Genomic DNA, 12,975 nt, shown 5'->3' with positions numbered 1-12,975 from the left:
GTACAGCTTTGAAAGCCAGCATGTACAGGCCTGAATTCTACAAAAGACCTGTGCATTAATACCTTTCTAATCAATGACACACAGACATAACATGACAAAGATGGCAGAGAGAGCCATCTATTCAGGTCTGTGGCAAAACCAGTTAACCTGGTAGCACAAATTACCACATTATTGGTCTCTAATATTTTAAAAGGTAGCATTCAGTACATTTTGAACATGTATATTGAGCTTCCCTAAAATGGTAAAAACATAAAAAAAAAATTCACTTAAAAACAACTGGATAACCCCTGCAACGTCTTTTACCAAAGATCTACTGAAGTTTGTCAGAGGTTAGCTCTGTGTATTAAAGAGATGGTGACGAGGGCATATAAAAGAGAAAATAACAGCTTTGTCAAATAATCTGCTTTTTACATTTGCTATTGTAAAATTAACTGCAATGTTGCTAAGAAAAATATTTCTAAGATCTTCTTGTTCCGTACACTGCTGTTCATTTAAAGTTGGATGAAGCCCACTATCCTGACCTATTTTTATTATAACAAAGGCAGACAGAAACCTGGCTGAAAAATCAAAGTTTCTTTTTATCACTGGAGAAGCAGTCGTTTTTACAGCATATTTTCATTTCTCTGTCCTTTTTAACTTTTAACTAAGAATGTTCATGTCCATTGCTTCCCAGAATATGGTCATATAGAATTATAACTTTCGATCTGACCATCTGGATAATGGATTCTTCATGCTGGTTAAGGACATGGACTGGGCAGCTAGACCTTTGGTCATTACCAACTTGTGAAACCTTGGACAAGATATTTAACCTGTGTGCCTCGGTTTCCTTATCTGCGAAAGAGACAATGATGGGACCTATTCTCATAAGGCTGTTGTAAGGATTAAATGAGTTAATGAAAGTAAAGGCAATGGCCTATTTTAAGCAATTAATAAGTGTTCACTATTTTTTTATTTTTTAGACAAACCAGCAGATGATAAGTATTCGCTATTATTTTTAAAGAAAAACTTAAAGGAGTCAAAATTGCTCAACAACTGAATCCATTAACAAGTTTATATAATAAACTTTCTGACAAAACTTCTGAAGTATCAGATGTATTCAAAATGAACAAAAGGACGTCTCATTACACCCTGTACCATTACTTAGAGAAGTTATTCCTTAAAAGTTCACAGAAGTATCTGAGAATTAAGGAAAGTGAAGCAACGACTTTGTACACAGCTTATAAAACAAATTTGTCCAGGCCAACTGGATGATGACAACAAGCAAGAATGTGGTTCCTGTGTTCAGTTCTAAGTACAGCCACGGATTTACAATTTCTTTAAGCAAGAAAAAGAAAGAGAACACTTTACTGCCTTAGAACTACAGAGCAAGATGGTTAAGATGCAAGAGCTGTCGAAGTATTTTCAGTGGAGGGGACAGGGGGCAGCAGTTTGCAAGTTTACTCTGGGATGCAAAGGACAAGGAGCAAGAGGACATTCGAACACAGAAACATAAACATAGGCACATAAAAAGGAAAATTCTTAATTATGGTGAGTTTGTTCTCCCAATTAAAAAATAAAGACATAGAAGTAATTAATAGAGTCACCATGAGAGAACGCAACAAATGCTTTGGGTACCAAAGTTCCATCTTAGAGCTTCCTGCGGTAGCAAAGTTTCAGACAAATCAATCCTTACTTTACGTGCACGTGCGAGCAACAATCTGCACAATGCTACCATTAAAGGACGGTAAAGAACCCTCAGGAAAAGAAAACCACCTGCCTGTCTGCATAGTCTACGTGCAGTTTCTCACCGGAGAGACAGAAGGCATTCCCTGGAGCAGGCAAAAGGAGAGAAGAACGCGAGGATACCTCCAGTGCGCATTCGATTCCTGACTGTCTCCTTTACCCAAATGGGGGCAGAAAAGAGGGGCCCCTTTCGTTCAGTGACGCCGAGAAGGAATTTCAGCGCGGCCACTCTTCAGAAGCTCGTGGCGCGGGAGGGTGCCGCACTCTGCTCCCAGCCCCGCCACGCTCGGCGAGCCGGCGGAGCCTGCAGGGAGGCCAGCAGGCTGTGCACTCGAGCGGACCCCTGCGACGCCGCAACCCCGGGGGAGTCGCTCGGCGGACTCCGTCGCGGTTCCCTGGGACCCGGAGACGCACCGCGCCCCTCCCGCCCCAGACCGCAGAGCCTGGATGCTTCCCTCCCCGCCTGGTGGGAAGCAGAGGCCCCCAGACCCCGGCCGAGCTCCGGCCAGGACCCGGCCCGCTTTCAGCGAGCAGCCTGCTGCGGCCGCCACGCTCACCTCGCCGTCAGGCAGCAGTCCGGCTCGGGCTCGGGCTCTGGTTCCGGCTGCGGCGGCGGCTCCTCCATGGCGGCGGCAGGAGTGACGGCGAAGGCGGGCGGGGGGGCCAGCTCGGCGGCGTCTTCTCTCATCCGTGCACGGAGCCCCGCATGGCCGCGGCGGGCAGTAAGCTGCAGCCTGGCGCGGGGGGCCGGGGCGCCAAAGTGCGGGAGTGACTCGGCTCCGCCTCCGCCTCTGCCTCTAGCCCGCCGCGGGAGCCGCGCGCGCCGCAGCCATCTTGGAAACGGCGGCCGGCCGAACGCCGGGCTACGGCGGGCGGCGAGGGACAAGCCTCCCCGGGCGGCGGCGGCGGCGGCGGCGGGATCGGCCGGGGCGGGGTCGGCCAGGGGGCGGGGCGGAGGAGCGCCGGTCCCGGCGCCCGGGCCCCGGAGGCCTGCAGGTGTCAGCGCGATTCCGCCCGGGTCGGGGCTCGCCCGCGCGCCTGGCTTCGCTCGCGAGCCGCGACTGCGGAGCCCTGTGGCGCGGAGCCGGACCTTGCAGCGGGTCGGGCGCGCTCGAGGCTGCCCGGTGGCCATCGGGGAGAGCGCGCAGCCCCGCGGAGACACGCGGGAGGGGCAGCATGGTCTGGGCTCCGCAGTGGTCGGGAACCTGCGAAGGGCTTGGTAAGCGTGAGCCAGTAGACCCCCGCCAGAGGTACAGGCCACCCCGATCCCGTCTTTCAGAAACGGGGGTAGATGTCACCCAGACGCTCACAACTCAGATCCCACGAAAGCGCCGTCAGTCCTTCGACATACTCAGATTTTGAGACTTGAAATAAAGTCTCCGGAAACTGAGACGATTAAAGTGACCTTCCTATCAACCAGGCAGGAAAGAACACTATTTTCACCCCAGTATCACAAGGTTAGATATCGATCTTCCGGAAACTCAGACTGCAGTGCTCCTACACTGAAGGAGAAAAGGAAAGAAAAAAGAAGTTCTTATTTCAGAATTATAGAAACCCTGTTGAAATTCCAATACATCATTTACTCTTAGAGCGCACTGGGTCTTCACAGTTTTAAGTTGCAAATATTTACAACATTTCCCATGGGGGGAAATCCAAGAGTTAAATTCAAAAATAGCATCTTTTAAAATTAAGTACATGCAAATGTGCTGATTTGTAAAACATTTGGTTGAGCTTTGATATGTACAATGTACGTTTTGAACAATGTTGGTAAGAAAACTGGCCAAGACAGGAAAACTTAAATATGATTACAGGTAGGTCATATGTAAAGGCCGGTTGTGAAATTAGCTATATTCTGCACAAAGTACTTACAGAAATTTCTCTGTAGTTCAAGAACTGCTTCATTCTATTTTCGTTGTTATGATGGTCTGCATTATGTATATAGCCTGAAAGTCATGAATTTCTGAAACTGACATTCATCTTATGTATTCAACAACAGTCATTCAACAAATACTTATTAAATTCATATATGTGTCAGGAACTGTACTAGATTCTGAGAATATTGCAGTGAGCAAAACAGACCAAGACTTTCTCTTGTAGAGCTAACAGCCTTGTGAGAGAGAAAACAACAAGTATCCAAAAGCAATGAACTGATTTTATCATAATGAAAACTATATTTTTTTAAAATCACTGATTCATTTCTATTGTGTAAAGAAAGCTCAGCAAAAGTATTTCCCAGCTTTCTGTAATTCTAGTTCTCTACTTAATTTTCCTTTGCAATTTTCTGAGCCAGAACTTGTCTTAGAAGTTGTATTAGATATTTTAAATGTTAATGAAATAAATCCCTCTCCTCTAAACAGCACCATACTATGTATTCTTTAGTGTTGGTATTTCAGCTGTGACTACTGACTTCAGCTGATTTGCTGTGCATCTACATCACAAAACACTCAGCAAATATAAATCAACATTAGGGAGACCTGTGGCTTGTTGTTGTTGTTTAATTTCCACTTAGGGTACTATTTTAGCAGGAACCAAACAAATTTATACTTAACTAATCAAGTAAGGCATCGTATGCAGAATTGAAGTCAACTGGTACTAACTATTCAGTTTAAGTGCAATCACTTTTTGCCCCCACCCCCACACACTGGGTCCAGGGAAGCTATTTCTCTGGCTGAACGCCCCCCCCACCACCAACTCCACTGTGTCCCCAGGGCTCACAACTAGGTTCTCACAGCATCCCCTCCCCTAGATTCCTTTCTACCTTCTCCCCTAGAGAGTATGCTCCGTTATGACAAATGCCACTATTGATTCTTCTGTCATCTGCCTAGCCACCAAGTATTTCTGGTGCCTGCATGGGGTCTGACACATAGTAGGAACTCAGTAAATGTTGTTGCATTCATGAAGTAGTATTTAAAAAACATTAGTGAGCTACTATTATAGTTAGATTTTGTCTCTAAATTTTTACTATTGTTTAGCACCTTGGCTAGTCTCATTGCATTTAATCACACTCTTGAAAACAATAACAAAATCTTCAGAGAATTACCTCTCACTCTAAATCCTCAAGACTCAATTTACATAGCCCTTATTGAATTTCTTTACTTTAAAATGAGTTATGAAAGCTAAAAATGTACCAAAGATCCAGTTTAGCCTTGCTTACCACTAGTTTCAAGCCCAATTTTGACACACAAAAGCAGTCACATATTCACATGCAAAGTTCTTTCTGTTTTGCCAAAAAACTCAAAAACCTTGGACACGTTTACTACCACTGTTATGAAGTCTCCAATCATTGTATATACATCAGTGTAAAGCACATCATTGTAACACCTTAGCATCTTATCCCGGCTAATGTATTAGCCAATTTTATGGGTTTTGTCACAAGATGATTCAAAAAAAATTTTTGTGCCAAATGATGTTGTAAATGAGGTTATGTCCTTGCTATTGTTTTTAAGGCCAAACTTCTAAGGCTATAGTTTTTTTTAATTTTTATGAGCTTGGTGCTGCATTTTACTTAAAGTTCCTCCCTTCCCTGTGGTATACATTAGCTCTTTCCCCCAGATTCCTGTGTGAGGACAGGACAAAGACCTCACCAGCTCTGGCCCTGGGCCTCCCGGTGACTCTTCTTCAGTCCCACCCAGCTCTGCAGAGGCAGAAAGATTGAGAGCACAAGCATGGCAATCTGCTCATGACCAGAGAGGGTCAATTCATTTTCACTCCAGCACACACAAAAAAAGGCAGACTCAGTGAAAGAGCCATAAAAACCTCACCCCTACTGGGGAGAAGCTAAACTAACCATTACTATACATGATTTTTTTCCCCATAACGATACAATGACATCTGTTTCTACCTACTAGTAAAACACAAAGAAATATTGGATACATACAAAAGATAATTAGTTACCACACTTTTTAAATAGTCCTTGTAACATTAAGTCTCACCCTTCTTGGCTGAGTAGTGGGAAGTTAGATAAAACCTCCACTGCTTTTTTTCTGAGAGGTGATTTGCCGATTTTTGTTATTTGCTACCAGGACACAAATCACCTCTTATTTCAGACATTCTCCTCTGTACAGAGTCTGAATGGAGCCTTGGGGGCTCCAAATCACTAAACAAAGGATGAAAAGTTGCAAGGTTTTTTTTTTTAAAAAAATGGTCAGAATAGAGTGTGTCTTACCCAAAGGAATGAAAGGCAAAGGAAATGGCCTCCAACACACATAACGTGAAAATGCAGGGGCTGGGGAGCTGTGCTGGCAGTACGCCATGGTGAGGAACACGCCACTTCACTTCCTTCTGGAAGCACGGGAAGAAAAATCAGGAGAGCGACATTTCTTCATTCCTGGTCCGACTTCTCAATTCACCTCTCCAGGATCCCGCCTGCAGGAGGAACAGACAGTTTAAGCAATTAAAATCCCAGAGGGAGCTGCTCTTCCCATCAGATGTGAGTTACAGGAGTTTCCCACCAAATCATCTAGAGAACGCACCTGAGCCTCATCCTTTTAGTTCGCCTCAGATGTCCAGGTGTGAGGTTTAGAGAACCATGAAACTACAAGCAACAGGTCTTAAATTATTTTCAGATCCCTTCAAATCAACAAGTGTATACTTTGCACGTGATGGGGAACCAGGCACAGAGAAGAACAGCGATGACTACACATCAAGGGGCTCTGTGCCCTCTGCCAGAGGCTCCTGCCTTTCACTTCCACGTGGCAAGGTCACTCATCCCTCCAAATGCTTTAGAGTTTCTCCCACCGCACTCTGGGAAGGCTGCCCTGAGCTCCTCCACCAGCCCACCCTAACCTGATGGCTCGGCGATCCTCCTCAATGTCCCCACAGCACCTCCAGCAAACCCTTATTTTAGCTCTATCTATCACCCATCTGCACTAACAACTTGGCTGATTACATGTATATTGCCTTTCTCTGTGATCTTCTCAACAGCAGGCAATATTTCTTATCATTGCATTTTCAGAACCTGTAAGAATACCCTATACATAGTACATGTTCAGCAAAAAGCCTGTTGAAAAATGAACTGGATGATATATGAATAGATGGATGGATGAGTAGATGGATGGATCTAATTGGGGAAATAAAGCCCAGATACAAATTACTGTGGTATAATAGCAGACTATAACAAGCATCCTAAGACAGGTTTTTTATTAAATACAACTGTTATTCTATAGAGTCATAAACAACCAAGGTGGAAACAGTAAAGAAGAAAACCTATATTTAAAAAAAAATAGACATTCAGTATAAGGAGTAAGATCAATGTTAACTCCACAATATGTGAAGCTCTTAGTCACAAAAATATTACTAAGAACAGAAATAACCCAGGTTCTTATACTGACAGTAGAGAATTTTACAGTCCTACTGGCTACTTAAGTATATGCACTCACACATCAACAAATAAAAGGCTTCTAACATTATTCTGATCAAAGGAAGAGAAAAGTAGTCATGGATAAATATTCAAATGAGGCTTAAAACAGATTTTTATTACAATATGGCTCTGGTGCACATCAGAAATATTTTGAGCCAACCAAAGGCCAGAAATAAGTTCCAGAAAGTCAAAGACTCACACTTCTGAAGTTTATACTTTCCAAGTAGTTTTGAGTTGGAAACACCCTGAGAAGCTGTCTAATTTACCCTTCTCAGAACAAGACTTTTCCCTTTCATCAATCACGAGTCGCCAAGGCTTGAATTGCCCAGTTTGATAAGGAAGGTTATTCTGTATTTTGTCAAATCTTATTCTTAGGATATTAATGTTTGTAACAATCCCAAATCTGCCTCCCCATTATGTCTCTCCAGTGGTCTATCTGGAGCCACAAGAAGTAAATGTATTTGATGTTTGAAAACAACTGTTTTGTTGTTCTCCCCCCAAACAACAACAAAAAAACCTTTTTTTCCCCTAGATTAATCATCTCCTTCCCCTACTGCTTCCAGACTTGGGTAGTATAGGCTGGAGATAATTTTATTGGAAGATTTTTCTTATAATAGTTTAATTGATAATTCAGATTTGACTGAAGTCGTTTTTTTAAACTAAGAGAATTTGAAATCATAACTTCAGAACATTTTTACCTTAAATTCATTTTAAAATGTAATTAGAGGATATTTAAGAAAAGAATATTTAACGGTTAATTTTCCTATCTAAACAAAGGTCATATGTTTACAACAACCAGGATCATTCACCAGTATAAAAGGAAGGTGAGTCTTTTTTGTTATTTAGGCCCATGGTCCCCAACCCCCAGGTCACAGCCCTGTAAGGTCCAAGGCCTGTTAGGGTTGCGCATCACAGCCTGAGCTCCGCACCCCACCAATCCCCCGAGCACCACCCATGGAAAAATTGTCTTCCATGAAACTGGTCCATGGTGCCAAAAATGTTGGGGACTGCTGATTTAGACCACTCCTTTTCAAGATTAGCAGTGTACATGCATGGATCACATAGCAGATTCCCAATTCATTAGGCATGGGGTGGGCCCAGAGAGTCTGCATTTCTGACCAGCTCCAGGTGATGTAGATGCTGCGAGAGGCTCGATGGCACTTTGCATAGCGAGGATACAGAACTCTGCTCGGGTAGGTAAAAAGCCTCTGCTTAAAGGGGATGACCAAGAGGAAAGATGGAGGTGTTAAGTGCAAGCAAAGATAACTAAATCTCCCCACCATGTGAAATCAGCAAATATGTGGTAATCCTGGTGCTGTGGGATGCATTCTATCTCTCAAGAAGATATGTTTAAGTCTGCCTTAGTCCGTTTGTGCTGCTATAACAAAATGCCTGAGACTGGGTGATTTATATACAGCATAAATTTATTGCTCATAGTTCTGGAGTCTGGTAAGTCCAAGATCAAGGCACCAACAGGTTCGCTGTCTAGTGAGAGCTGAGCAAAGATGGCACGTTGAACGCTGCTTACTCCAGAGGGAACAAATGTGTCCTAACACGGCAGAAGCCAAGGAAAACCAAGGATTGCCAACAGACACCAGAAGCTAGAAAGAGACCAGGAAGGGTCCTCATCTAGAGATTTCAAACAGAACATGGCCCTGCTGATATCTTGATTTTGGATTTCTTATCTCCAGAACTGTGAGAGCATGACTTTCTGTTGTTTTAAGCCACCTAGTCTGTGGAACTTTGTGATAGCAGCCCTGGGAAACCACTGTACCTGGGTTTCACAGAGTCAATGGGAGGACACATAGCCACTCGAGGAGATCACCATGTGACACCAAGAAGCTGGGTTGTGGCCAGAGTTGGTGGGAGGACACTGACATGACAATAACCCATGAAACAAATCGTCTACCTGTTTGGGTGAATTCACGTAAGAATGCACTTACATAATATTAGTGGGATAATGTATAAGATGCTTACATGGGAAAAAAAATCTGTTTTTGTTAAGTTTTAGCCAGATTATTAAAAGAGGCTTAGTGACTGGTTTGAAAAGTAAAATTAAGATCAATGAGCCTCTTCTTTGGCTGCATGATAGAATCACCTGGGTAGGTTTTAAAAAACATGAAAGTTTGGATCCCACCTGTCTTCTGGATTTGCATCTAATTGCTGTGATGTGGGGCTCCAGCATCCCTAGGTTAAAAACATTTTCCTGGTCATTCTAATGCCCAGCCAGGGATGAGAACCACTGTCACAGACCCAAACCTTGAAAGACAAGGACAGCTTAGGAAACAGAGTAAGAGTATTCCTCAATTACTTACTTAGGGCAGGGCCTAATCTGAACAACATTGTGCAGGCTACAGTTGGGAATATAGAGGTCTAGATAATCAGCCACTGCCTGTCATGGAAAGTTCCATCCAGTAGGGACTGAGGCACCACAAATACAGAACTTTCCACATTTAGCCTTGATTGTGATGCTGTCCATACGGGTGTTGCCCCACCACATTCGCTTGCCTTCTTTCGAGGATCACAGACCTGTTCTGTCAGTTGTCCAATGTCTGAAAACAGTTGTTTTATGTATGTTGTCCAATTTTCTAGTTGTTTACCGTAAGTGGGTATATTAGTTTTCAGGGCTGCCATTATAAAGTGCCACAAACTGGCTGGCTAATACAACAGAAATTTATTCTCTCCTAGTTCTGAAGCCTGAAGTTTAAAATCAAAGTATGAGAAAGTTTGGTTCCTTCTTGGGGGCACTGAGAGAAGATCCACTGGATGCCTCTCTCCTCGGTTCTGGTGGTGGCCAGCAATCCTTGACACTCCCTGGCTTGCAGCTGCCGCACTCCAACCTCTGCCTCTGTCACCACATGGCCATCTTCTGTGTCTGTCTCTGCGACTCTTTTCCTCTTCTTGTAAGGACACCAGTCATTCTGAACTAATGGCCCTCCCTACTCCAGTATGATCTCATCTTAACCAGTTACATCTGCAACAACCCTATTTCCAAATATAATCACATTCTGAGGTTTCAGGAAGGACATGCATTCTAGGGTGACACTGTTCAACCCAGTACAATTGTAGTGCTGTTATTCCAAAATAGAAGTTCTCACTCAAATTGCAAATTCCTTCCCAGAAGGATAGGTTTTTATTTATTGTGCTTTTCACAGAGCTCTATACTAGAGTAACTCACATTTTGAAATGATTCAGAGTCACATACTAAAAAATAGCCAAATATTCTGTAATTATAGATTTCAGGGCTGACTCAAACCCTGTTGGGTCAGAGACTGGGGATGCAGACAGACTAGGAACCTGCGTTTTCAAGGGCTCCCTGGGGGGTTCTGAGGGAGTCAGGCTCATCCCACACGGCGGGGAGGCACGGGTGTGGGTTTCACTGCATATGCTTTGCAGTGAGGAGCTGAGTTCAAATTCTCAGGGGCATATTGGTCAGGGTTCTCCAGGGAAGCAGAACCAGGAGCATGTATTGTATACCTATATGTATACATTACAGAAAGAGACTTATAGTAAGGAATTGTCACACATGACTATGGAGGCTCGCAAGCCCCAAATCTGTAGGCTGGGTCAGCAGAGTGAAGAGCAGGAAAAGCTGATGTCGCAGTTCATGTCCAAAGGCGCTTTGCTGACAGGATTCATTCTTGCTCAGGGGAGGTCCATCTTTTGTTCTATTCAGGTCTTCAACTAGTTGGATGAGGCCAACTCACATTATGGAAGGAAATCTATTTTTCTCCAAGTCCACTGATTTTATTGTCAATCTCATCCAAAACGCCCTCACAGAAACACCCGTAGTGATGCTTAACCATGTATCTGAGCACCGTGGCCCAGCCAACGGGACACATAAAATTAACCATCACACAGGGATCTTCTTGAGCCCAGCACTGGGAGAGGACCAAATACGAAGAAAGCAGGAGGGGGTGGGAGAAGGAGCAGTGCCTGCATGTCCTGGGTTTGTGTTTCTCCAAGCAGGTCTTTGGACCAGTCTCCTCAGTAGCTCCAGATGAAAACACAGATCGCTTGGTTCCATCTAGAAATAAGTGAATCAGAACCTCTGGAGTAGGACCCAGGCATCTATATTTTAAATAAATTTTTCAGGTTATGTTTAGAAATAAATATAAGTAATATATTTGTAAGTACTATATAAATATTATAAAATATACTGTATATTTATGTATTTATTACACATATATAATGCATTTCTATACTAAAGTGAATAATTATCTATAAATATGAGATCTAAAGCTATTGCATAAATATTGCATAATAATATATTTTAGGTACATTAGAAATGCTATACATCAGTGTACAAACCAGAGCCCACTTGTCCTGTTAGCACTTTGGCTTTCTTTGCATCTTTGCATCTTTGCTCCCAGTGTCTAATTCTATACCTGCTGCAGCAAAGTGAGTTTAATAAATTGTATCAGGCAGTGGATTATTGAGCTAGAATTGCCAGATTATCCATTTTACCACACGTGATTGTTCTAAAGCAGTACCCGTAGGCCTTTCTGGGAGAAGAGGAGAAGGTAGCATCTCTCTGGGTGAGGCTGATTAGGTGGCTTCGGCACAAGGGGGCATTTGAGAGACAAACGGGATGTCTCAGGGATGTCACAAATGGCAGGTCTGCTGTGTGCTACTATAATGGAATACCACAGACTGGGAAATTTATAATGAATAGAAATTTATTGGCTCACAGTTCTGGAGGCAGAAGTCCAAGGTCAAGGTGCCCACACCTGCAAGGGGCTTGGTGCTGCATCATAACATGGCAGGAGGCGTCACTGGAGGACTGGCAAAAAGACGGGGAGACAGAGAGCTAGAAGGGGTGGATGCTCTCCTGTGATAAGAACCCCATTCCATGATAAGGAACCCATTCCACCATATCAGGAGCTGAAGCCTTCGTGACCTGAACACTTCTTAAAAGTACTACCTTCCAATACCGTCACAATGGCAATTAAATTTCAACATGAGATTTGAAGGGGACAATCATTCAAGTCATAGCTGGTGAGGGAGAGGAAAGGACAGAAGTGAAGGCGCATTCAGGGTTTGGGGACAGAGACCACTCAGATGAGCCAGGGGACAGGTGTGGAAAGACCAGAGGGGGCAGACGGTGAAGGGTTTCAAATGTCAATCCGCATTTTGCATGTGTGAGTCCCCAGCGGCTCCCAGACAGCCTGAAGTTACTCTTCTCAGTTTAGAGTCTTAATTTTAGATCCTCAGGACAATACAAACTGTCACAATGAGAGGGCAGATCAGGATGCATTTCGGAGTTGCTGTGGTTCCCTAGTAGCAGCACGGAGCGAGCTGTCTGCCCGGGCAAGACGCCAGTGCCTCCTCACCAGAGGGTTTTAGCCCGTCCACGTCTGAAAACGCTGAGAACTCAAGGCTGGACACTAGGAATCTCCCTCCGCTGCAGCCTCTGGAGTGATTCATTCAGAACAGATGCCCAATAAGGGTATTCGCAGGTCCTGTTCTGCTGGAACTGCCTGAGAGTGAGGCTGCGACACGTCAGAGCAGCAGGAGTATCAGGCCAAACTCCCTCGTGTCCCCTGCTGCCTGCCAGGTCGGAGGCTTCTGTTACAGGTCATCCCCGTGGCTTGTTTATGAACGGCCACACGCCTCGCCACACGAGGGCAGATGTGTGGGAGAGTGTTCTGCTTCCTTATCTGGGTTCTGGGTTTGCTCCCATTTCCTCTTTGGAAAACAAGAAACTAAGGTGGCTTATCAATACAAAGTGCGTTGCTGGTTAATGTAGGAAAAAAAAGGAAAAGAAAAAGGAATAGCGCACTAGTGTGAAGGGACCTCTTGCCTTCCAGATACAGCCTTTCCCTTTGCCTTAGTTTCTCTTCTAGTTCCTGGGTCCAACAGAGCAGATGGGACAGGGAGTCCTGTCACCCGCC

The 12,975-nt window shown here is 44.2% G+C and overlaps 1 protein-coding gene across 7 annotated transcripts in view; it reads right to left on the bottom strand.

The window, feature by feature from the left end:
• Nucleotides 1-2,609, bottom strand: part of MAP3K4 (mitogen-activated protein kinase kinase kinase 4) — a 107,631-nt gene extending 105,022 nt beyond the window's left edge. For 3 of the 7 annotated variants that reach the window (XM_045544695.1, XM_045544696.1, XM_045544699.1), the window contains exon 1: nt 2,280-2,577. In XM_045544695.1, coding sequence (XP_045400651.1) covers nt 2,280-2,410 — 131 coding nt within the window. In that variant the 5' untranslated portion in view covers nt 2,411-2,577. Of the gene's footprint in view, nt 1-2,279 lie in introns of all 7 variants that reach the window. The other 4 variants (XM_045544697.1, XM_045544701.1, XM_045544702.1 and 1 more) reach the window with 2 other exon arrangements.
• Nucleotides 2,610-12,975: the final 10,366 nt, after the last annotated feature.

The sequence above is a fragment of the Lemur catta genome, chromosome 2 (genome assembly GCF_020740605.2).
Source record: "Lemur catta isolate mLemCat1 chromosome 2, mLemCat1.pri, whole genome shotgun sequence".
Taxonomy (NCBI): Eukaryota; Metazoa; Chordata; class Mammalia; order Primates; family Lemuridae; genus Lemur; species Lemur catta.
The sequence above is the reverse complement of the archived record's forward strand: the minus strand, read 5'-3'. Positions and strand labels throughout refer to the sequence as shown.